Genomic DNA, 27,089 nt, shown 5'->3' with positions numbered 1-27,089 from the left:
CAAAACATTTCTTCCATTAAAGCATTTCTTATGAAAATGCAAACAGCATCTGGCAGGAGTAATACATTCCACTATTAAAACCGTGATGAGCATTTCATTATCAGCTTAGCTATCTATATTCCTAGTGGGACTTATATCCTTAGAGGATTTATTTGAGGGAATGGGAAGTTAAGATAGGCCTTGGCATGATTCATGTATTATTTAGGATTCTTTAGTAACAAGCAACAGAAACCAAACCTGGCTAATTTAAGTCAAAAGAAAACATAATGATATGAGCAGCTTACATGCCCTAAGGGATCGCTGAACAACAAGGTTGGAAAAAGTGGAACCAGACAACCCCAGAAGGTCTTCCCAATCCCATGTGACCACAGCTGATCAGATATAAACAACAGTTTCTTCTATCTCTCATTACCTCACTCAAGTGTCAGCATCCCAGGAGAGCAATTGATTAGTCATATTTAAGTCACTTACCTTACTGTTGACACTACTGGGGAAGGTTAGAGGAAGTATTTGGCAGGAATAGCCAACAAACTTCTCTGGTTTTGGTAGAAGCAAATCAAGCACTTGGATTTCCATCATGTCAATACTGCACACAGCAAAAGATAGCTAATTTGGAAAGAGCAAATCAGAGTGCCATTAGGAAAGGGCAATGGAGTCTCGGCAGCCAAAAAAAAAGAAAAATCAAATATCAAATGAGTACAACAGACAGTCTTTATGGAGGGTTCTCAAGTGGAGCAACCCTGTGTACTAAGAAATAACAGCTTCAAATGCACATTCATTCAATACATAGAACATACGTTATTAAAACAACTCATTAGCTACTGTTTGAGCAGTGGCAAAAATGACTGAAATTAGAATGTACTTAACCAGAAACCAAAATCTGATAAAAACGGTATGCTAAATAAAGACAACAGCATTAAAAAGAAATTTAATGGATAGTCCAAAAAAATAAAATAATAGTGGATAAGAACACAAACTCTGGAGCTAGCCTGTTTCTGTGACCATAAAGGAGCTACTAAATCTCAAATAATTCATGTAACTTTGCATGCCATAAACTGTTTTGATCCCACAGACAAGCCAAAATTCTGGTGGCGTCTGTAACATTTACAAATTGCCACATAAACTTGGGGTGCACATGAGATCACTTCTTTATTTTTCCAGTGAATTGCTTAAGCCCACACCTGCCTTTTTAGTAGTAAGTTCAGCATCTCTCTTTGGGCTTCCTATTTCCCCTGATTTCTCCAAGATCCCTGGCTTTACCCACAAACTCAAAAACTCTGATTACATCCTTTTCCTCCTGACAAGAAGTCTTCTCAAAAATTATCCTAAGGAATGATATGCTCAGGTCTCGGTGATTCACCGGTGTAAGGGAAACTCCCCAGCTGATTGTAAGATAATCACTTTCAACTGAGTCCACATTTTCTTTGAAATCAGGTTTAAGCACAATTTGCTTACTTTATACTTGCTAAGAAATCCTCATCTGTGGGCTTCCCTGGTGGCACAGTGGTAGAGAGTCCGCCTGCCGATGCAGGGGACACGGGTTCGTGCCCCCAGTCCGGGAAGATCCCACATGCCGCGGAGCGGCCGGGCCCGTGAGTCACGGCTGCTCGGCCTGCGCGTCCGGAGCCTGTGCTCCGCAATGGGAGAGGCCACAACAGTGCGAGGCCTGCGTGCCGCAAAAAAAAAAAAAAAAAAGAAAGAAATCCTCATCTGTGAGTACCCATGCTAAGTAAATTATATGAATTCCCATTAGCTTCTCAATGCATGCAGAATAGAATCCATGGCCTGTAGGGCCCTGTGGGATCTGGCTCATATCGTCCTGAATCTTACCTCATACCCGTAACCCATTGCCCCAATAACACCAGCCTTTTTCCCCCTTGAATATGCCAAGCTCACATCCTGCTCATTGCCTTGGACTTGGCGCTCCATTTGATGGCTTTCCCATGACTTTCAAATGTCTGATCTAACTCTTCACTTCTTAATTTCAGTATCACCACCTCAGAGAGTCTTTCCTTAAATTCCCTATCTTCATTCTCTAATTGCATCACTTGATTCATTTCTTCTGTAACACTATTAAAATATACTTTTTTGCTTCTTTATTGTTTGCCACCTGCCACTAAGAAGGGTCCTTCTGTCTTATTCATTGCTCTTTCCAGCTCCTAGAAAAGTTCCTGAAACATAGTAGGCACTCAATAAATATTTTTAAATGAAATGAGCTAATCTATACAAAGCATAACTTTTTAATATCTGTTTCTTTATATCTGTGCTTTGAGAATCAAATAAGAAAAGAGCTTAGGAGAGCTCTCTGATACAGTACTATTACAAATATATAATTATAGTTGTACATAAAATATTAGAAGTAGAGAATTAATAAGTTCTTAAGCAGTTACCAACCAGGCTGTGAGCTCAAGGGCAGGAATTATATTATTATATAATTAAATATAATTATTTAATTATAAATAAAAAATACACCTATTATCACTGTGTATTCCATGCTTGGCATAGTGTCTGCCATGTAAATAAATATTTGTTGAATGAATAGATGAATCCATGAGTGAGCACAGCATCTCTCTACTTCCAGAAAGACTTGCATCTAGAAGGAATAAATTTAGCTGTAGTCCTTCAAAAGAAATTATACTGATATTATTGTTATGTTCATTTATTCATTCATAAGAATTGTTAAGTACCTACTATGTGCCAGACACTGTGCAAGATGTGGAGGATACAGTAATAAAACAAGTAAACCAACCAATCAACAAAAAGTAATGTTCCTGCCTTCATGGATCTCATTGCATGGTGAGAGAGACATTAAGCAAGTAATCACAGAAATAAATTTATAAAGTTTCAACTGAGATAAATGCTAGGAAGGGATTTGAATTACTTTGGAAATTATTATCAATAACTATTTAAAAAGATGTTATAAAGTTTCTCAGACAGAACATATATTTTGGTTAGTAAAGAAAAATAACTTTTTGAAGAGAGAACTAGATACAAGAATATATGAAATAAATTAATATTTTTGGCTCATCCACATAGGTTTACTAAATTAAATTAACTACAGAACGATTCACATGTTCAAATATTTGTTTCAGGGGAAATTTCCTCTTACTCTCCTCATCCTTAAGTTTGTCAGATGCCTTTAAAGTCATCTGTATCTGAAATGTCTCTTCGAGCTGTCAAAATGAATATTTCCTCCTCTTGATGTGTTTTGGCTTAAATTCCTCCTAATTTGATATTAAGACCATGACTTCCACTCTCTGTTTGCATTTGCCTTTATTCACAGCCTTATATTCAACCATTAGATATATTTGTTTTAGATGAACTTGTTGCATATAGCATAAAGGCATAAAAAGTGATTTCTTTCTGGAAAAAAAACACCTTTCTGGAATTAAGCCAGTATAAATGTATTGATATGACATATTTCGGTTCTCATTTCTATCCCAGATTATTTTCTAATTGAAAGTTTGTGTCCAAAGCCAAGACGGAGTTAGACATGCAAGAGATCACTAAGAATAATGCCTGTGAAACTAAAGGCGAGACGAAGCAGAAGGAGGATGGAAAAGCATTTGGACCCTGGTATGGGTGAGAAACTTGAGAAAAGAGAGGAGAAAGCAAGGACAGCTGGGTAGCAAGAGCCTCAGACTAGTGCAGCTCTGAAAACATTATGGCCAGTCTGGAGCAAGAGCTCTAGAGCAAAGACTGTCCATTGAGGGGTCTCTCCTTGGGCAGAACGTCCAGGCTCTGCTACCCATGTCATAACAAGCCACTGGCTGGAGTTGCAGAGAGAACATGTCAGCTCCAGTGCTGCAGCACATTCTGAAGACGCTACAGCTGGAGGTTATAGGCTAACAGCACGCCATATGGCAGGGTCTTTTTTTTTTTTTTTTTTTTTTGGCGGTATGCGGGCCTCTCCCTGTTGTGGCCTCTCCCGTTGCGGAGCACAGGCTCCAGACGCGCAGGCCCAGCCGCTCGGCTTGTGGGATCTTCCCGGACCAGGGCACGATCCTGTGTCCCCTGCATCGGCAGGCGGACTCTGAACCACTGAGCCACCAGGGAAGCCCCGCAGGGTCATTTTTGAAGGAATATCTGAGTGAAAGAGTTCCATGGCTACCACAGACGCGTTATAATATTTTATTCAAGTATAATCTACCTACAGTGAAATATACAGATCTTAAGTGTACACAGTCTAACAAGTTTTAACAAATTTATAAATCCATTTACCCCATCCCAAACAAGACGTAGAATATTTCCTTCACCCAAAAATTTCCCCTCCGGCCCTTAGATCCAACTCCCCTTGCTTCTGCCCCCACCGTACACACATACACACTGAAGCAACAACCGTTCTGATTTTTATTACCACAATTTATTTTGCCTTTTTTGAATTTCATATAAATGGAATCACAGCACATGTCCTCTTTTTGTTCCTGGCTTCCCTCATGCAATACAATATTTTTGATATTCATCATGCCGTTGCATGTATCTTAAATTTTTTCTTTTATTGCCTGAATACACCACCATCTCTTCATCCATTTTCCTTTTATAGACGTTTGGGTGGTTTCCAGTTGCTGAAATAAATAAATAAAGTCACTGTGAACATTTTTGTACAACATTTTGTACACTTTTTGTGGATGTATTTTTCATTAACCTTTGATAAATAAATACTTAGGAATAGGATTGCTGAGTCATATGGTAGGGTATGTTTAAATATATGAAAAACTGCTAAATAGTTTTCCAAGTCATTTGTACCATTTTTCACACAAACAGTTGGCTGTGTTTTGTTATTTAATTAAATATACATACCGATTTGGGGTGAACTGACATCTTAACAATATTGAGTCTTCCAGGCAATGAACAGCATATCTGTCTCAATTTTCTTAGGTTTTTTTTTTTCCTTCTCCCAGAAATGTTTTAGTGTCAATGGTATAGAGGACATGTAAGCTTTTGTTAAGTATGTTCCTAAATATTTCATGTTTTATGCTATTGTAAATAGTATTGTTTTTAAAATACCATTGTTCAATTATTCATCCCTATTATATAGAAATAAAGTTGACTTTTGTACATTGACTTTGTAGTTTGTGAACTGGCTAAAATCATTTATTAGTTCCAGCTGTTTGTTTTGTTCTTCTTGTAGATTCCTTTGTATTTTCTATGTATAAAATCACATTGTCTTCCAAAGATAAAAATTTAATTTTTCCTTTCCGAACTTTATGCATTTAATTTCTTTTCCTTGCTTTACCCTAGTGGCTAGAACCTCTAACAGAATTGATGAGTGCAGACATCATTGCCTGTTTTCTGATCTTAAGAGAAACTGTTCTATATTTCACTATTAAGTTTACTCTTCATTATGGATCACATTTTCTTGCTTCATTGAATGTTTTATTGTTTTAAATTTCATTGCCAACATTAAGCATAAAGGATCAGTATTATTTTAATTATTTCCCAAACAGTACAAGTGTCTTCCTAATTTGGCTGTTGGAAAGGAAAGCTGTTTATTCTGATTCTCTCTAGGAGTTGAGTTGCTTTGCAACTGGCCCAGTTTTAGTTAGGGTGTGTTTACCTACCCTCAGATATGGAAGCTAACATGGTTCTCTGCTAACTATGAAGAACTCATCTCACCCCAGTACTCAGTCCATCATGCCTTCCTTGCATCCAAGACTATTTTATAATTCCATAGAAAAGTATAATTTTTATTTTGTCCCAGATTTTCTTGTTTCCACAAACACAAAGGTCTTTTATATCCTTTTACATCCTAACCATTAATATTTTGTGATTTCTTGTGTGTGTGTGTGTGTGTGTGTGTGTGTGTTTAAATCTTCAAATATTTAGGAGAGTTCAATTTCGTTCTCCTTACCTTTTTCGTCCCTTGTATTCTCATTGTCTACTGCTTTTTGTGCTTGCTTCAATTTCATCTTCATTTCTCTGATGGTTCTGTCTTCTGCACCTTTCTTGAAATCTGCTGTCTCAGGTTTCCTCTCCTCCCTCCTTTATCTTGTGTTATATTTCCTACGTTTTCTTTCTTCTTCCATTTCTTTGTCTTCTTTCACAGAAGTGATTTCTTTACCAAAAAATAAAATAAAAGCGTGTCACAATTTTTATCTTCATGGTCACCTTTTTGCAGGCTGTTGGTAAATTTTGCTGCTCTTTTCCACAACTTTATCTTTTTTCCCCACATGTTTATCTTTGTGTTGAGAGTGTGCCAGTTTCCTTTGCTACTCATTGTTGAATGACTTGAATTTTCCTGGGCCAGCTATTTGCAGGAGGTTCTTGGTTAGGCGGGAGAGGCCGGGATAATCTTCCATGATTTATAACTCAAAGATGCTCTCTTCTGTTTCCTACAAATACAACATCATTATTTGAGATGCTTCGTTTGGCCTCAAACCACGTTTGGCAGTGTTTTTGCCACCAGCCTTACCTACCAAAATTTTCTCTTCAGGGTAGACCTGTCATATTTAGGAAAAGCCTTTCTTGCTGCTTCTGAGATCTGCTGTTACTGAACCCTCTTGCCACTTTTTTCCCCACATCCTACCATGCAACCTTTTTCAGGTCTCAGCTGCTCTTGGCAGTTCTTACATGCACTTAAAATTTGCTTATCATATTGTTTGCTGGTTTAAAAAAAAATGCTGTTTTCCTTATTGCTCTTATATGATTTCCATTCAGGAAAAGGGGTAAAAGCCCACTTGCACAACCACATTCATATCACAAGTCACCTGAAGGTGTTTAGACCAGAGACCTAAGTTTAAGACTTATAAGACTTATTGTCTCTTGGATGACATTAAACTCAATTATAAAAACAGTAACCAAGGATTTAAATGTTAAGTTCTCTAATTTGTCTTATTAAACACATGTGGAATATTTCCTAATAGCTCCTATTAGGAGAAATTCTATTCCACTGCAATTACTAGAGCAATTAAGCTGATTGCCAAAATACTTTACTTGATTTGTCACCTAGAAAGTGACTGTATGATAAAAATAAGCATTCTAACACTCCAGAAATAGGCAGAGAAAATTCTAAGATAGCCCCCCAGTTTTCCTTGGAGCATTAAAACATGGAGAAGAATACCTAGCAGAGTTAGATGAGCAAGGAGGGGGTTATAAGTACAAGGATATATTTCACTGTGAAATTAGAGTAGGCATTGAAGTTGAAGGCTGGCTCCTAGTGAGTTTTCTTCTGGGAACACTAGAAACCATCAGTACAAAGGTCACAGAAGTATTTTATGAAGCCAACTACTTATGACTTTTTGTGGCTATGGAACTGATCAAGCCAGTTGTCAAATGCAGACTGAGAGCATGGGGGCATGAACAAAAAAGAAAGAAAAGTAAAGGAGAAACACACAAGGAAATAAATATGAGTAGTCATATTTATTATGCATGTATTTTCTAATATTTTTTTGTTTTTAATATAGTCTTAAAAATGCAGAATGCAGAATGATCATACTCTCCTCCACTCTATCTGGCTCTATATAATGTAGTGTTCTCCAGCCTCTTCCCTCACATGCAGAAAATGATATTTGTATCACACTAATGTAGGCTGGAAAGAATTCAGGGGTATGAGTTAGTGAAAAACAATATTGCTTTTATATAATTATGATAAGAAAAATAAAACAGACCTACTATGGAAGATATTAAATACTGAATACATATGAAGTTTCAAAATAAAGTATTTTCAAAATTTTAATAAGAAATTTGAGCTTGCTTCTCTGACCATAATGTTTTAATCATGGATTTTGTGTGTGAAATAGCAACATCTGCACACCTCCTGGTCAAAACTTATCATTAAGAGAATAAGTGTTTGTGACAATGCCTAGAAAATAGTAAATACTATATATACATAACTGCATAAAATTTTGTGGGAAAAATTTTAAATCTTTTTTTTACAATCATTCAAAATTTACAACACAAAATTTACAAATTATGTTTGAAGAAGCTAGCTCTTCCTATTCTTCTTGAAATATTCAATGTTAAAATTTTTCATGACAATGGAAATGATTCTTGTATTGAATCAAATGTCTTTTATCAAGTATATCAAACTAATCACAAAACTCTAACCTGCAGGGAACACACTGTTAGAGCAATCATCCTGCACCAAGTTTGGATGTTATAACCGTTTTCATTCTTTTAGTATTATAGATATTATACCACACCATTCCAATTTATCAAAGATTAAAATTAATCAATGTTTATCCATTTTTACAGCTAATACCACCTTAGATCATTAACCCCTTTTAGTCCCCTCCCAGGTGCTATGTTTTAATTTATCATCCTTATTTAACCCACAAGATATTGCGGATATTATCATTTTATCAAGGCAATGTTTGTTTATATTAGCCACATATTTACCACTTTTCCTGTTCATCATTCATTCCTCCACCTTAGGCTTTTGATTTGAGATCCTCTACCTTCTGCCTGAAGCTTGTTTTTGTTCTAATTTCCTCTGGTGAGAGTCAATACTTAGTTGTAAACTTTCTCAATTATTTCATTATATTCCATTGTTGCTCTGGAGAGTAAGCTATCACACACCCTGAGAATAATCTTTACCCAGCTGCTTTTAAGATTTTTCTTTTTATTACTGATGTGCTGCATATTCACTATGATGTATCTCAATCTGGCTTTATTATTATTTACACTACTGGGGATTCATTGGACTTCTGAAATCTGTATTTTAGTGTCTTATTAGTTCCAGATAACTCTCAGCCACTATCTGTTCAACTATTGCCTTTACCTTATTCTTTCTCCTTTCCTTCAGATTCTAATTAAATGTATTTTGAATTTTCTCACTCTATCCTCCGTGTCTCATCTCTGTAATTTTTTTAAATCTCATTGCTCCTTTCTGGATTTTTTTGGGCCCAACTTACTAATTTGCTTTCAATTTTGTGTAATGTTATTAAACTCATGAGTTTTAAGTTTTGATTACTACATTTTCACTTCTAGAAAGTCTGTTGGTTCTTTTTCAAATATACTAGATTGTGTTGTAGCTTCTTGTTCCCTGCAGATTTTCAAGGTCATCTCTTACTTCTTTAAAAATAGTTAACATGAAGTCCATGTCTATTATTCTGAAGTCCTGCAGGTCTATTTATATTGTCTTTTGTTTTTGCTGACACTTATTCATGATGCCTTGCTTTTTTTTTTTTCTGTGCTGCTTACTGTCTTTGAACATGTATGGGAAACCTGGGATGAATGCAACTTGCTCAAGAGAACATTTGTGTTGGCTCTGTGACATGACCGGAGTCACTACCACTTAATTTCAAACCAAGTTCATGGCTTAAGAGTCTCTGGATTCTGTAAGAAAAAGCATCTGAGTTTCAGCTCTGGCTCCGTGTTTCACCCTTCTCAAGGTTCTTAATTGTACTCTATCTCTGTGTCCTCACCTATAAAATAAAAGTAATGGTACTTATCCCATAGGTAAGTGCTTATTGGTAAGATGTAAAATGCTAAGCACATAGTGCTCAATGATTAACAGCCATTATCATTTTGTCACTTAGTGAGTCTTCCCCCAGGTTGCCTTAATGTCATAAAGTACTAGAAATATACAGGTAAATTCAGAGATGGGCAGAAATTAAATAATGACTAGTTAACCAAAGTGAACTGAGGCATTTTGCATTAGGAATCAGCAGAGCAAAGTAGTTATCACCATGGGCCTTGAAAACAAAAAGAGCTAGGGTAAACTCTCTTTGCAACCTAGGGTAAGCGCTACTTAACCTCTTCAAGCCCTAGAATCTTCATTTGTAACATGAGAATGGTTATATTCCCTGACAGCTTGTTCTGAGTTGTTAAGTGAAATTCTACAATGCATTTAATATTTCAATCAAAAGTAGGCATTTTTCAGGTAGTGATGACAAAGATGAAACCATTAAAATTATTTTGGCAATTCATGTAAAAGTGGAAAGGCATTATAATGAGTTCCAATTCTAATACTCTAAACTTTCTGTGAGGGTAAAAGGCTATTTTAGAACTTTGCTGAGATACATATATTTACCAAGTAACTTTACTATGGTGTGTTTGTGGTATTCATTCAGCATTTTTAAGCCTACTACATGTCAGGCACTGATGGGTATCTGAGGTATAAAGAAGAATGCCCTTAAATAGTTAGTAGTAGATGAGCCAGATATTCAATCAAATAAGTATAACATGATATGAACAGTATGAGTGTTATGAGAACACAGATTTCACAGACAAGACATTTATTTAACCTAAACAGAGAGGACTTTCTGCCATGGAGAATGGGAGGTTGAGGTACAAAACATGGGAAAACTTGCTATATTTGGCAAGGAGCAAACAGAACTTAACCAAAAGGTATGTATTAGAGAGTAAGAGGCAGATGACATTTGGAAGATAATCTGAAACCATGCTGTACATGTCTACATGTGCTGTGTTTAGGAATCTGGACTTTCATTCCATAGGTACTGGGAAGCCCCTGAAATGTTATATGGTCTCAACACAATGACAGGATCAGATTTCTACTTTTTTTTTGGTGGGGGGGGGAGCAGTAACTGACATGAGTACATATACAAAGATAGACCAGTTAGAGTGAAGAATGGGGGCAGTCAGTTAGAAAATTATCACAACAATCAAAACGAGAGAGAATATGTACATTAAAAACACAACCATCAAATGCTTCACTTTGAAATTAAAGTTTTCTCTTTCAATGCCTTGGAAGAATGTTCTTTGAATTCAGAATAACTGCTTCCTGGTTCTTCTATGGGTTCCTAAATATGAAAAGTGCATTGCTATTATTTATATATCATAAAATCTATTAGATTTCCCTTAAGATATTTTATGGAAAAATTAGTTTCCTTTTGAAAATCATATGCAAAAAAAAACCCCACCACATTTTATTATAACCTAAAGAAACTATAAAGGTTATTTATAGAACGAGTCTTCATCTTCCCTTTCCAGAAAAGAACACTAGTCCTTTATGACCAGGGGTGGGGATGGGAACAATAATCAGCTAAGATTAACACCCTATTGTAGTGAAAGCTTCAGAATCCTGACATAACCAGTCTAAGAAAATGCCACTAAGGCTTATCAGAAAAGGGTGACTTGGAATCAAAGCATAAAGAACTAAGTCCCTAACCCTCTCCACTCTCCACCCATCTTGCTGCTCAAACACCCTCAGCTAAGGAGTGAGTGACCAGCTCTTTGTTCTCCTCCCTTTAAAAACAACCAAATAGCTCTTGTTTCAACTCCATGATTAAATTTCCTCTTTGTAACAGAAAATATTGGTAATTGAGTTGGGTATTTAGGAAGGAAACTGATACAGAAAAGACAATTTAATGTTTCTTATATTTTGCCACATTTTCCAATGTCTAAATATAAATAATTTCATGGGTATTGTGACTTCTCTCTCTGAGTAAAATTTTCCTTTAATAAGACAGGCCTGTGTACACAGGCAGAGTAAATTAGCTCCTGCCTCCCAGTTGCTGAGAAAACGAATTGCTTAAGAAGATTAGAGTCATTTTCTTTACTTAAAGGTATTCCTGACAACCCACACTGAAATTACACAAGATTAACTCTGCTAACACCATTTCCCATTCTTTAAACAATAGCTTTCGAGAAAGAAGCATTTAGACTGAATACTTCAAAGCATATTTTAAGAGGAGATCTCAAAATGCGTGGAGATGCTAATATAGGTATCACTTAAAGATTCAGAATGAGGTGCTGAGAGGTCAAGAAATCTATTATTCGTCATACAGTGAGCCGTAAGTGAAATGCAAAGACGCTGCTTGTTTTTCCCTTCGCCATCTAGTGGTCTGTATACTCTTTTTCCAGACGGCATTTCAAATAAAATGATATCTTCAAGGACATAACACTGTTAATCCCTCAAAGTCAGGGATATTATCTGTTTGTCTTTCCCCATAGCATCTTACAGAGTGCCTTTAACTTAGGGGCACTCAAATGTCTGTGGATTATTATGTCATATATTTGGCATTGCTTTGTGGCTTATCAGAAATATGTAAAGCAGAAGGGCTTAGGAAAAAAAAGATTAAAACAGTACCATGAGACATCAAGCTATTTGTAAGAATCTTTCTGAATCTGAAAGCAAAATCCATAGCACAGGTACTAAACCTTACTTATATTAACCGCCATTAGTACTGTTAAAATGTACAATGCAGAAATTTCTCTCTCTGGCAATATGTTGGCATGACCCACCAGAACCATTCTGAAAAAAATGCAATCATAATCCATCAGTTCCCTTCCCTTACCCTCTCTGAAGCTTCAGTATTCTTTAATTAATTGCAAAATTAATATACAAATGTATTCTTATTTAAATACCCAAACATTTCAGAAGTAAATAAAGAAAAAAATGAAAAGTCCTATTTCTCTTACTCCCTATGTCTCCCTCCAACCTCTTCTCCTATCCTGACATTAACACAAGAAAATTCTGCACTGTTATATGCAGCTTCGTTTCTTCTTGGTCTCTTAAGGGTAGTTCCCAGGTGGAAAATATTGAGGCACACTGACCTAGATAGTTCTTAAAGATCTAAATTTGAATGAACTGCTGAATTCCCAGATTTAGAAATACATAGTTCTTTCCACTTACAAAAAAATAAATAAAAGTGTGCTGAACTGTAATTACTTTATGCTAAGATAGAGTCAGATCAGATCTCAAGGGAAATTCATTAACCATTCAACTGTAAAACTTTCATCAGAGAGTACAGTAAAGTAATATTAACTATAATAACACAAGCTGACACTTATCGAGAATTTACTAGGTGCTGGGCACTGTTCTTGGTGTTTCATAAGATTTTCTAAAAGAAAATCCCTATCAGTGAAATTTTAAGATATGGCATGTGATCATTAGTACTTGTGTTCATAGTATCTTGCATTTGTGTATTTTTCATTATTTTGTTTGATGCAGTACAGTCCTGGACTGAAAAATGATTACTAACATTACTTCACACCTGAGATCACAACAGAGAAATTCAGTGGGTTACTAAAGGGACACCCTACTGCAGTGGTAGAGGCACTCTCTGAGTTCAGGCACTCTCACTATTTCCCAAACTTCAATCATTCATGTACTGCTGTCATAATTACTGTTATATCTATACTAGTAGTTCCTTATTACCTTTACACTGAGTTCCTCATTTTAAAATTTATTTTTGCAAGAAACATCACATAAGTTGAAAACCAAGATTATTTGCCATAAAAAAGGTAACTAGAAAAATAAACTCAATAAAACAAAGCAGTATTATGAAATTCTAATTAGATATTGTTGCTTGCTGGTATTCCTGAGCCTCAGGCCTGCACAATCTCTGTTAAAAAGGTAAATCCAGCAAGTGACATACGTAAACTCATTTCAGCCAGCTTTCTCCTTGTCTTAAACAGAATGGTTGATTAAGAGATTAAAAGAGTATGGGGGGGGATAAACAATCCTCTCACTGTACTTTTTCAATGATATTTAATATTGTACCAGGTATCATCTAAAGTAACCCTCTATAACCTATAATGATGTTGCCCATCATTGAGATACAAGTCCCAAAATGTCCTGGAAAATACCGCAAAATGCTTTGGAAATTTCCTAAATGATCTCCTTTGCTTTTATTTTGGTTTCAAAACTTCAAAAGGAATCTCGTTTCTCTCAAGACCTGCTCCAATATGCCTATTAATCGATATCAAGAAATAAGTTGGTAGAAATAGAAATTATTAACCAAAAATTTTGTTTTCAGAAGGCAAATATTAGGTAGATGAAAGCAGTACTGCTCTAGGAAGCATAATCAAGTTCCCAAATAGCATCTTGTTTGACCTTGAATAGGTCAGTAAACCACTCAAATATTTTCTCATTTGCAAAAACAGGTAAAACACTACCCACCTACAGGGTGGGTACATGGATTACAATGAGAGGAGTGGCACAACACTCAGAAAAAATGTTACTTGGATCAAAGTTGCATATGACTTCAGTTTATTACAACTTACAAAAGTCCAAGTGTTTTTATCTTAATAAAAAGACCTCCATTTGTTTTACCTTAGTAATCCTGAGGCACTATTGCTCAGTTTCAAATGCAACGCTGAAAATTAAAGCTAATCCAAAGATTCTTCTTCTGAAAGCCTGAAATGCTCCAGAAAAACTGCAAAAACTTAGGTGACTGCTCATCATTTGGTCCAAAGTCTATTCAAGTCCTTACTGAAAAAAAAAAAAAATTAACGTGGCAAATATTATTAGTATATAAAATAATTTTTCACATGAACAGTATCTGAGTACATTTTATGGTGACCTGAAATAACTTTAGTGATACCTTTCTTTACACAGGGCCAAAGTACTAAATAAATAAATTAGAAAGATACCTAAAATTATAGTGCCATCTACAGGCAAAGAAAATACTATCAATGATGGCACATTTTTAATGATTTCGTATTTTCTAATTGCTACCCAATGATTAAAAGAAAACTGGGATTTAATTATTTAGTAATTCACTTTCTGATTACATTTATAGGATATAATTTATCATATAAAATAAAGTTAAAACATCATTTCTAAATTTTTTTACTATTTAATATAGCATCATTTCATTTTCGATAAAATATTAAGGCAATAAAAGTAATTTTTAAAATCCATGGTACCACAATCTGAAAGTTTTGTGTCCTGAATTTGTTTATTATTAAAATATATAAAGACAAAAGAGGAACTTTCTAGTATTAAAAAATTTCCAAACATTCTACGATCTTAACAGAATGGCATTTTCATTTTTTTCTGTTCCCTTCCTAACTTGCATCTGTGGACATTGATTTAACAATCACTAAATGCTAGGCACGTTTCTAAGCTGCTTTACATATATTAACTCGGCAAATCATCACAATAATCCTAAGAGGTAGGTTTATTATCATCCCTGTTTTATAGATGTTGAAACTGAAACCCACAAAGCTTAAACAACTTGTCCAAGGCCACACTGCTCTAAGTGGCAGAGGCAAGCTTCAAACTAGGGGAGTCTGTCCCCAGTATCTAAGCTTTTAATCACTATGCTAAAGTGCCTCTCCTGTGTAAAAGCTGCATGCAGTGTATATACTGCATTTGTGTTTTATATATATGGTTAAATATATATATACGTGGTTTTGTGGGGCAACATTTTCTCACATACCTAAAACCTTCATCATCAACTTTAATAACTAAATGTTTTGCCATCAAGTTGTTACATCTCATTTTACTTTTAGTTAGCTAATGCTGGACTTCCAAACTGTTTCTAATTTCTTTCTATATATATAGGAATACTGCACTAAGCAAATTTTGCATTGCAAACAGTTTTTTTCCTTCTTTGGAATTTTATTTCCTTATGCTAATATACCCAAAATGGTTTGACTGACTTAAGTATATAAAAGTGCCACATTACTAATATATAATACTCTTGACAGCTTTTTAAGTCATTATGTAGTGCTACCAGCAATAAAAGAATGCTCAGATTTTCCCAATCAGTATATCCCATTTCCCCCCAAATGTACCTGACGTAAAGTAGATAAGGATAGTTTGTGATGTGGGGTAGTTAAACCAACAAATACAGAATTTTCGAAATGGGTAAAATGTATTTCTTCCTCCAGCAACGTAAAAAGGTGGAGATAATTCTATTGTTTGCTGCTTATGAGACTGGTGCTATCTTGATTCCTTAAATGAGCCTCAAAGAGAATCAATAACACTCAGTCACTAGTAAGCGTCAGAGCTGGAGTCTGAGCACAGATCAGCCTGACTCTAAAAATTTATGCTTTAGATGACAGAACAAAAATAACAAAAAAGTGGAGGGTCAATATATGTCAAGATAAAGAAACTGTAGGAAAAATTTTATTTCAATCTTCATCAAAGATTATTTACCTCATAAAGGGGTAAACTACCCTGGGGTAGCTATCATAAATAGAGGGATTATATTTTCCTAATGTACTGTTCTGATCAATAATTTCAAAAATAGGAGAGAATGGCAATAATTAACAAAATGCTTCATCTATCTTTCCAACCTTGTTTTCATTACAACCTAGTTTCATCTACGTTCTAAGCAAGGAGCTTGAGGATATAAACATTACTCCAAAAATGTTTTTCTTTAATGTTATCTTCTTTAATGTCATCCTGCAGTATTATATGCTCCTAACAGTCCAGAAAGACTAACTTTTATAGCACAGACTAAAGGTCACTGAGATATTAGATAATAGAAAGAACAAAGGCTTTGGAGTCTTCAACTCAGATGCTGCCACTTACTAGCTATCCGTCCTCTGGAATGTAAGTATCAAATTCCTACTTCATCAGGATGTTGTGTAATTAAAGGAGATAACAGTTATAATGCTCCTAGCACATGGTAGATGCCCAAGAAACTTTAGCTCCCTTTCCTTTAAAAAGTGGCACATACATGATTATATTAAGGGGATCAGTTTTAAAAGTCATGCTTCATTATTTCCCTCAGACAAACGGTAGCATAACACGAAGCGTCAAGATCAAAAGAGATCAAAAGAGATAAAGTTGCTTCATCGATGTGGGAACCTTCCTTCGTGACATCAATATCATGTTCTTCTATTAGTTGGTATGAGAGATTACAGGGATGTTTCAAAATCTTTCTATAGCATCCTGGAACATTCAGTTTCAGAGTAGGTATTTTAAATCTACATGTCTGTAGTCCATCTCTGCTGAGTACTTCCTGGTACCACTTCCCTAGTTTGTTCTTTGGGTACTGAATATTGTATCCAAGCACTGGAAGAACCACCTGTGCGATGAAAGGGAAAATAAAAGATACGTGAAACAGGCTTCGGAAAAACATTTGATCATATTTTAAATTTACTTTCATGACTGGGACCTGGATCTGTAAAAACAGACTCGGGGTATCAACATTACAATCAGCCTAAAACATGCTATTGAGTATTATACTACTTTGATTCTTTTTAACGCTGCCCAGAAAAGAGAAGAGCCAACTAAAATCAAGAAGGACTCTTAAAGGACTTCCCTGGTGGTCCAGTGGTTAAGAATCCGCCTTCCAATGTAAGAGACACAGGTTCGATTCCTGGTCGGGGAACTAAGATCCCACATGCCGCAGAGCAACTAAGCCCACGCCACAACTACCAAGCTTGCATGCCTCAACAAGAGAGCCCTCGTGTCACAAACTACAGAGCCCACGCACTCTGGAACCCTCATGCCACAACTAGAGAAGCCCACACACTGCGACAAAGACCCAGTGCAGCCAAAAATAAATAAATAATGATAATAACTAACTAAATAAATATTGTGTTTACGTGGTATATCTAAAAAAAAAAAAGACTCAATTACCAAGGCAACCAACTCAAGTCGGATATTATTAAACAAACTGCTGTTAATGTAGAAGAGATGAAACAAGAAGTTGAGGTACACTTAATTAGCCAACAGACTTCATCTTTGTGCAGTTATACAATCCTAAATGCATATTCTTTCTGGAACACAAAGAATAACCTTTACTACTCAATCACGTAACTGGTATTTTGGCTGATAATTTTACATTTCTCTTACTTATTTAAAAACATGGGGCTTCTCTGGTGGCACAGTGGTTAAGAATCCGCCTGCCAATGCAGGGGACATGGGTTCGAGCCCCGGTCCGGGAAGATCCCACATGCCGTGGAGCAACTAAGCCCATGAGCCACAACTACTGAGCCTGCGCTCTAGAGCCCACAAACCACAACTACCGAGCCACGTGCCACAACTACTGAAGCCCACGTGCCTTGAGCCTGTGCTCCGCAATGAGAAGCCACTGCAATGAGAAGCCCGTGCACCGCAACGAAGAGTAGACCCCGCTCGCCACAACTAGAGAAAAGCCGCACACAGCAAGGAAGACCCAACACAGCCAAAAGGTAGTCAGAAAAAGGAACAAGGTAAAAAACTCAAATACACACAACGTGACTGAATTTCATATTCGTTATGCTCACTGAAAGAAGCCAGACACAAAAGGCCATGAACTATATGATTCCATTTCTATGATACTCTTTCAAAGGCAAAACCATAGAACAGAAAAGAGCTGAGTCAGGGCTGGGGCAGGGGTGGGGGGTGACTACAAAGGGGCACAGGAAGTTTGGGGGAGACATGAAACTGTTCTTTATCTTGATTTTTGTGGTGGTCATATGACTTTATATGTATATCAAAACTTGCAGAACTGTAAACTGAGAAGAGTGAATTTTATTATATAAATTATAACTGAATTAAAAGTGGTAAAAAAAGGAGCAAGGAAGGGAACTGGTTAATATATATTGTCTTTTGGGCACAATGTGTACATTTAGATCTAAATGATACTAATTTTTAAGCACGTTTACCTGATGTATTGCATATGTATTAGCTGATTCCTCTTCTTCAGTTACTAGATGAACCTATTTTTTAAAAACATGATGAAAATACAGATGATTTTCAAATGTTCCAAATTCCCTCAATTTTCCCTAACTCTGTTATGTACAATTTGACTCCTTAGCTGAATGTACACATACCCAAACAAGACCTTTTCACAATTTCTTTCCAGAGGAGTAGACTACTTAAAAATTAGAATGATTCTTCCTGCTTTAAACCCTGATAACTCCATGGAAATACACGGAGAATGTTGGGCAGCTAACACTCTGAAACAACACATTCACCTCAGTTACCAACGATCTTTTTCTAAACTGCAAAGTTGTTTTTTCTTACTATGCTGAATCAAGAATCTGCCTCTGTGAGACCACCCAACCTCTGTCCCTAAAAAATGTCATAATAATCTATGAGAAGTAGTGCTTCTCAAAATGCGTTTCATAGACTAGTAATAGGTGTCACACATACGAGGCAAAAAAAAAAGAGGTGAGTGATAAGCTATGTTTGAGAAATGTTGCTCTAGGACAGAGAATAATTCTGATTTCTCGGGCACATGAAAACTCAAGTATAAAGGCAGCTGTCATCATTCCATGAGGATTACAACAGCCTCATTTTCCTAAAGCATTCATCATATAATATAATGTCTAGATCTTCTCTAAACCTGCTTGCTTTCCCAATTCTCCCTACTCTTATCAATAATGTCTCTCCTTTTTTGTTTTTCCATTTTGGGTTTATTGGTTTGTTTACATGTAAATAACCCATTTTAACTGCTGCACTCAGAAATGGACATAACACTCCAGATGTGATCTGACCAAATACATGGGGCTATGATCTCTCTTGCATCATTACTTCCAGCTTTTTGTCTTTCATAAATTCATAAGCATACCTACAATGCTGCAATTTAAGTAATTTATGAAAATACTGAACAAACATGGTCAAGTACAGAGTACCATGTTTTGTCTTTAGAGAACTCCCTCCAGCTTGATATCAATCAATAAATTAACGAACATGATTTTGCTGTATGGCTGCTCTGCAAAGATGAATTCACCATTCTCATGGTCTAACTCACATTTCTCCATCTTGTTCACAAAAAAACTATACGACAATCTGCCAAGTCACTTGAAATTAAGATATATAGGTAGTCCTAGTAATTCTATCAAAAGGGGACTCAGTTTCCTACAATTTTTAATGTAGATGCACATGACATGTTCTATATACCATTTATCAGAAATATTAGTTTGTCTTTTTCCTTTTCTTATTTTATGTCTTTTTTTGGTTTTATTTTGGTTTTTTTCTTTAACTTTTTATTTTATATTGGAGCAGAGTTGATTAACAATGCTGTGTTAGTTTCAGGTGTACAGCAAAGTGATTCAGTTATACATATTTTACGTCTTGAGACTCCAGTTCCTGCCTTTTCTTTTCTCAGTGCTAACTAATAAAGTATAAATGATTGATCTTAAAAATATAGACACTTTTTGCTGCTAATAAAAGGAAACTCTGCAAAACGTAAAGGAGAAAATATTCTCTTTTCTACTACATCTCCTGAAAGAAAAGCAGATTCAATCCTGATCACAAAACTATCCGTGCAAATGTTACATGGAACAAAGAAGTCGTATAAGACACATGCATTTCAGAGATTATTGTTATATTTTGTCAAAGTAACCTTTAATTTCTGAAAATCTGAATTAGAAATGGCTGACCTACTAAATAATGTGTTGCCTAGGTAATATTTAAACGGACATGTTTTCTGAAAGGTGCTAAAAAACTTGTGCTTTTTTTCATTATTTATCAAAATGGAATCAACTGACATATCTCTTCTTCCACTCATATGAGATAAAATAAAACCTACGATGCTGCTAGATCTTTTCTTACACAATTTCAGAGTCTGTGTCTCAGTTAAATGACCATTCTTAATGATTTATGCTCTTAGTGATCACTTTATCTAAATATTCATAAGCCATTCATTTAATAGAATAGTAAAGCAGACATCTTTGTTCTGGCTCACTCATCACTCAGCCTTTACTCTCTCTTTTCTGGTAGTGCACCTGCGTTTTCCTGGGAGCTTTCCTCCCAGTTCTTAAATGTGGTTTGGATGGGATGGTTCCAGGAAGGAGCCCTTGGAACACAGGTTTTGCCAATCATATACTCCAGTCCACAATAACTGGTCTGGGGACATGTGACCCAAGCCAAGCCATTCCTAGCCACTGAGGCTCAATTCCATGGCTTTGATTCAAACTGTTGGGAAAGAAACGCCCTCTTTTCTGGAGAAGAAACTGAGAATGGATCTAACAGAGAGGAAAGCAGAGCTGTAAGATAAAGCAAACGAGACGGATGATTCAGGACACTGCTTAAGCCCCTTGATACAGCTATGCCTGAATCAATCATGCGCTTTTAGTTATGAGGGCCAAGAAACTCCTGTCTGTTTTCCTTAAGTTAGTCTGAGGTGGGTTTCCATCACTTGAAACCAAAAAAATCCTTAATTCATACATCTAGAACTCTGCCATTAATTTAGAACAAGCTTCCTTTATGGAAAGTTCAGTCTATTTCTCTCCATTTTTGAAAAACTGGGCCATGCCCTATCTCTAGATGCTGACACCTTTTCTACACTCCACAATTTCTCTAGTAGAGACTAATCTGGGCTAGGAATCAGACAACAGATTAAGTGCTACCTATGTCACTTAATCTGTCTCCTCTCCAGCCTGGGTCTCAATTTAATTTCTATAAAATGGGAATTAGAAAAGAGGGTCTCTAAAATCTTTTTGTCCTCTAAAGGTCAATGATTTTATGATGTTATATACAAAAGCATCTTACTCAAATCCCTTCATTAAATTTTAAAATATACTTGTGAGATTGAATTAATGATGGAGAATAGTCTGCTCTTTTTGCATTACAATACTATAAAATAAATTTCCTTACGTGATTTACGGAATTAAATTTCATTATTTAGTTCAATCCCACAGAGATTAAAATACTATAAAAATACTAGTTGGATGGGGAGGAAATGGAAGGATCAATTTTTACAATACAAAATTATATTTCATTAATATAAATGCCTCTAAGATACTGTTAAGAGGGAAAAAAGCAAGTTGTAAAATCACACCTATATAAAAGAAACGCACATGACATTACATACTCTATATACCATTATTATAAAAATCTTATTCTAAAGAATGTGTTCTTTAAAGGAAGGTTTAATATCTTTGTAACTTTCATTTCATACCACTATTTTTATTTTTCCATTCAATAGCATGTTAAGCGTCAGCTGACAGCAGAGTAGAAGCAGGAGATGAGCAAATATAAGTTAAAAAAAAAAAAAGAAGAGCATGTTTAGTTTTAAATTGTTTCTAAAATAAGGGCTTCTGAAAATTAGTATTCCTGGTGTGGTAATTACTCTTGATGAAATGACACTTACTTTACTACTTGGTAAATGCTCATCATCAATATCTTCATCCAAACAGACCAAATCACCCTCCACCACTCTTGATCCATAGGTTGCAAGTCTGTAAGATACTGCCTCATTCCAGATTTTGCTGCTATATGCATGAACATAGAATATGCGCATGGAATGGGGGAAAGAGAACCACGCCTGGATACAGCCCTCCTCTGTCACGCCAAAGCGATGCAAGGACTCCAACAATGCTCTCTCCCGAACTTTGAATTCAGGCATCAGTGAAAGTGTGCCTTTAGCATCCTCTGAATAAAGCGAAGATCAGTTAGTCACTTTTATTTAAAGGCCAGTTATTAAGACCTTTACCACGCTCTCTAAATGAACTGAGCTACCCTGGGAACCTGAATATGAAGATGATGCTCAGCACCAACTATAAACCAGAGCTACACTTGAAGAGGTGTTTTGTTTGTTGGTTTTAATAAAGATCATTAATCATATGGCTCAATCACTTTCCCTGCTTTAAAAAGAGCACAACATTAGTAACTCCAACTTCAGGATGGAAATAAACTAATTTGCAGTTATTTAGAGGACTTTTTTTTTTTTAAAGCATTACATAAACCCCTGAGCTTAGAGATTTTTAAAGAGCTGTTATAGACGTTTTACACAGAATTTTTTGAATAAGAAAGGGTTGACATCTGGATCCTTCAAGTGTACTATTAGGTCTTGCTAGTAGGATGCTTTTTAAAACTAGGTTACTGGACTCCATGGCAAAGATGCTTATTCAGGGAGGGCCTTGGATTCAGCATTTTAATAAATGCACCAGGCTTCTTAAGCACACTAAAGTTTAAGAATCACTGCCAAAAGGAAATTATTTTCTCAGGACCCTACAATAGATGCAATTTTGAATTTTCCTTAGTATTACTTAGATTACTTATAACAATTTGAAATGCTCACACTATTTACAGATTCTGGTGTGGCATAAAAATATTTTTCTCCTATGAATCATTACATATAGGTAATATGTACATAATTTAAAACAATGAATGGAGATATTTGAAAACTGATGTCCTTTATTTCATTGTAAGTGAAATTCAATATGCACGTATATGTCGATCATATATTTGAATGACTCTAAAATGCTACGGTTGCCGTTATTGTTTAGATACAAGTAATATTTATTCAGTATTCAGAACGTGCCAGGCACTATATTAAAAGCATTATATCTATTATCTTATTTAAATCTCATGACAGTCTTTTAGGTACCATTATTAGCTTCAGTTTGCAGATGAAGAAACTAAAAGAATGAAACTAAATGACTGCACAAGACTGTACAGCTGGGAAGTACTAAAGTTGAGAGCTAAACCCACGTAGATTGACTCTAGAACCCACACTCGTAACAACTTTTTTTTAGTGCTTCTCATTAAGCATTCTACATATATTGGGCTAAAGTTTGCAAAATCAGCAATCAGGGCTAAATGGCAACTAGATCAAAAACAATGCACAAAGTATCAGATATAACAAATGTACTTTTATTTAGTTTATTTTTTCAGTCTCCTCTGATTGTAGTGAATTATACTTCCATCAATACCTAAATCCTTCGAGGATTTAGGCCAAGAAAAACTCAGAAAGCATCTTTTCCCTCACCCCTACCCCCAAGCAAGAATTAGAACAGACAAAAATCCCAGAGATCTGGCAAAAAATGGAGTGCCTAGGGCACGTAATAAAAATGCTTAAATATACAATATATTACAGTCTATTTCTTATCACATTTATGTTGTAATGAATGCCCTCCTGCTGACATAACACCTATATTATGTATCTGCATGGTTATGTATGGGGTAAAGAAACTTTTTAAGTACCAGTTTGAAGAAAATATTTCTTTGCTCTATTTACAGGATCATCCAATTCTTCTGGTGTAAGAAATAACTGTACAGCCTTCACCTTTAAAAACCAAACAAGCAAACATGTGTTAAACGAAAATGAAAAATTACTTACTTTTTTTTAAAAAGGTACAAACTGTCTGACATCTAACAAATGCCAGACATTTAACAAAGGAACAAGAATAAGCATTTAACATGATATTTTACGTGGCAATTTTGTCTTTAAGTGTTCAAAAGTTAAACAATGTTAAATTTAGAATTAACCTCCTGTACAAAGCAAACTGATACAGAGGTTTAAAATATTATGGACTGGAAAAGTGCTCCCCCACCACTTCCACAGTTCTTCTGTCATTCTTTGCCTCTATCATCGAACTATGAACAGAAGTATTAAGTGATGACATAAAACTCAGACTTAGCCAACAAAAATACACAACAAAAATAAGGGAAGGAACAAGCATAGGGGAATGGCAAGCCACTAATTTCATTTATGTTCTCAAGTCTCAGAATTCTGTGGTCTTAAAAATAATTGCCAAAGTCATTTTTAAAAATTGTCAACTTTAATGTTTTCTTTTAAAACCTAAATAGATTAAAAGAAGCTCCTTTAAAAAAAAAAAAGGTATCTACTAGTTCCTATATTTTATCACTGTCTCCAGCACAACTTATTTCTAAGTATGTGCCTTAGAGTAGGAAAGGATCTTTTTTTTTTTTTTTTTTTTTTGAGGTATGCGGGCCTCTCACTGTTGTGGCCTCTCCCGTTGCGGAGCACAGGTTCCGGACGTGCAGACTCAGCGGCCATGGCTCACAGGCCTAGCCGCTCCACAGCATGTGGGATCTTCCCGGACCGGGGCACGAACCCGTGTCCCCTGCATCAGCAGGCAGACTCTCAACCACTGCGCCACCAGGGAAGCCCGGAAAGGATCTTAAAATCGGTCAAGCAACCTAATCTCCCACTCATTCTTCTGTTAACATTATTCATTCATTCAAACAAATACTATTAAGCATCTGCCATGTGCTAGGCACTGTGGAGACACCAGGGGTAGAGTGTTGAGCAAGAGACTTGTGGTCTCTGTTTACTGGAAAAGATTAAATAAGCAATAATTATAAAATGTAATCAAACCTGAGATGGGAAGTCTAGGAGGCTGTGCAGTCACAAGATAAGGGGAATTCACTAATTCTTGGGTAATGGGATGAGAATTTAAACTGAGACATAAGGAATGTAAAGGTTGGGGAGGGCGTAATTCAAGCAAAAGGAAAAAAAAAATCTGCCTTTCCAGCTGTGGGAGCCAGCCTCTAAAACAGCCCCAATGGTCTCAAGCACTTGGTGCTCACGCCTGGGCAGTCCTCTCCCACACTCATCAGGGTTGGCCTGCATAACCGTGGAATACGGAAGTAGTGAAGGTCTGTCCCTCCCAAGGTTAGGCTATGAAAGACACTGAAGTTTCTTTTTTCTTTTTTTATTCAATGAATATTTATTGAGTATGAATGAATGAAGAAAGGAATAAATGCTGTATTTTTAAAGAACTTTAATGAGGCTAAAAACTGTATCCTCTGAAAAGGAATTACTCCCCTCCATTTTACCAAACTACAATTTTTTTCTCATTTCATTTCTCTGAAGGAATATTCTATTTCCTTTAGCAAAGAGAGCGTGTCAAGAGATATATGACCGGGCTTCCCTGGTGGCGCAGTGGTTGAGAGTCCGCCTGCCGATGCAGGGGACACGGGTTCATGCCCCAGTCCGGGAAGATCCCACATGCCGCGGAGTGGCTGGGCCCGTGAGCCATAGGCCGCTGAGCCTGCACATTCAGAGCCTGTGCTCCGCAACGGCAGAGGCCACAACAGTGAGAGGCCCGCGTACCGCAAAAAAAAAAAAAAAAAAAAAAACCGAGATATATGACCCTACTTTTTTTTAACTTTTTATTTTATGTCAGAGTACAGTTGACTAACAATGTTGTGACAGTTTCAGGTGTACAGCAAAGTGATACAGCTATACATATACATGTATCTATTCTTTTTCAAATTCTTTCCCCATTTAGGTTATTCCATAATATTGAGCAGAGTTCTCTGTGCTATACAGTAGGTCCTTGTTGGTTATCCATGAGGTTTCTGTTGTGGTCTTCCTCTCTCTCTCTGTTGCGGTCTCTGTCTCTCTCTCTCTCTTTTGTGCTCTTGGACTCCTCTCTCCGGGGGAAGCCATGCCACGAGTACCACTATGTCAAGAAACTCAAGGTTCCTGCCAACAACCATGAGAGTGATCTTGGATGTAGATCCTTGGTACCCACTCAAGTTTTCAGAGACCACCCAGGCTGATAGATAACTGCAAATGCGTGAGAGACCCTGATGCAAAAATGCCCAGCTAAGCTGCTCCCAGATTCCTGATCCTCAGAAATAGTGAGACGATAAATGCTTGTGGTTTTAATACACTAAGTTTTGGGGTAATTTGTTCCACAGCAATAATTGATAACCAATAGTCTAGCAAGTTTACAAATAATTAGGAGCATGGAATATGAAGTTTGAAAGAGGTAGCCATTGAAGGGGTAGCCAGCCAGCTTTTGTTTAAATGTAATGATAGCAAGAGGAATTTCCAGTTCTTGGGGTGGGGCATGGCGGAGGAGGAAGCCCATTTCTTTGGACAACTCTTAGAAAAGTCTTTCTTACACTAGGCCAAAACTTGGCCCCCTGAATTTCTACCACTGTTAAAACCAGACAATTAACAGTCTAATCATATTTTTGAACATTCATCTTACTATGAGCCTGACACTACGCTAGGTGCTTTCACAAAAGTTATCTCATTTACTTCTCACGAACATCTTGTAAAATACGTATTATGTCCATTTTACAGATAAGAAAACCGAGGCTGGGAAAATTAATTAACCTGCCTATAGTGACATATTAGACAACTGGCAGAACTCAAACAGAACACATGATGCATTCTTCAGACCCCTAACTATTAAATTCTTCCATATGACAAAATTTCCAATACTTTAAGTTAATTTCCTCTTCAGAGTTTTCTAGACTGAAGAAACACTTTCAGTTAATCATTTCTCATCAATACAGTTTCTAGACCCTTTATCATATCAGTTATATCCCACTTGCTAAACTCCCTCTGCAATGTTAAGCCCAGACTGACTGCAGTTTTGCAGATGTGGTCTACATCACCAGCTGTCAACCTTATTTCCATGTGTAAGATGATGTTCACATGCACAATGCTTCTCACAAGTGCTTTTACTGTTCCTTTCTCTTCCACTCAAGAAAACATATCAGAACACAAATGAGTAAGCATGACACTATTATATGAATAATACTGCATTTGCTCAAATATACAATTTTCATAGTTTTGTGGTTTTTCTCTATTATGTATACTGTAATCAGTGTGAAAATATATGTGTATATATAATATGTAATTATATATATGTAATATACATTTTAAAAATATATAATATAATAATTGGGCAAATGTGGCTTATTTGTGACATGCATTTTTAGTTTCATTTGAAACTAGCCAGATTTTCTTTTTCAACTTTGCTGTTCCTCTTGGTCTCTGCCATTGGGTGAATTCCTATCT

General features: G+C 36.1%; 1 protein-coding gene across 11 annotated transcripts in view; it reads right to left on the bottom strand.

Moving 5' to 3' along the window:
• Positions 1–4,115: 4,115 nt before the first annotated feature.
• Positions 4,116–27,089, bottom strand: part of PUS7L (pseudouridine synthase 7 like) — a 38,821-nt gene continuing 15,847 nt past the window's right edge. For 5 of the 11 annotated variants that reach the window (XM_073788795.1, XM_019934590.2, XM_073788798.1 and 2 more), the window contains 6 exons: positions 23,507–23,588; positions 21,672–21,952; positions 18,238–18,291; positions 13,961–16,670; positions 5,852–10,703; positions 4,116–4,565 (listed from right to left, as the gene is read on the bottom strand). In XM_073788795.1, coding sequence (XP_073644896.1) covers positions 16,344–16,670; positions 18,238–18,291; positions 21,672–21,952; positions 23,507–23,588 — 744 coding nt within the window. In that variant the 3' untranslated portion in view covers positions 4,116–4,565; positions 5,852–10,703; positions 13,961–16,343. The remainder of the gene's footprint in view (positions 4,566–5,851; positions 10,704–13,960; positions 16,671–18,237; positions 18,292–21,671; positions 21,953–23,506; positions 23,589–27,089) is intronic. The other 6 variants (XM_073788793.1, XM_073788791.1, XM_033866890.1 and 3 more) reach the window with 6 other exon arrangements.

This window comes from Tursiops truncatus, chromosome 11 (genome assembly GCF_011762595.2).
Source record: "Tursiops truncatus isolate mTurTru1 chromosome 11, mTurTru1.mat.Y, whole genome shotgun sequence".
Lineage (NCBI taxonomy): Eukaryota > Metazoa > Chordata > Mammalia > Artiodactyla > Delphinidae > Tursiops > Tursiops truncatus.
Note: the sequence above shows the minus strand (reverse complement) of the source record. Positions and strands in the feature narration are given on the sequence as shown.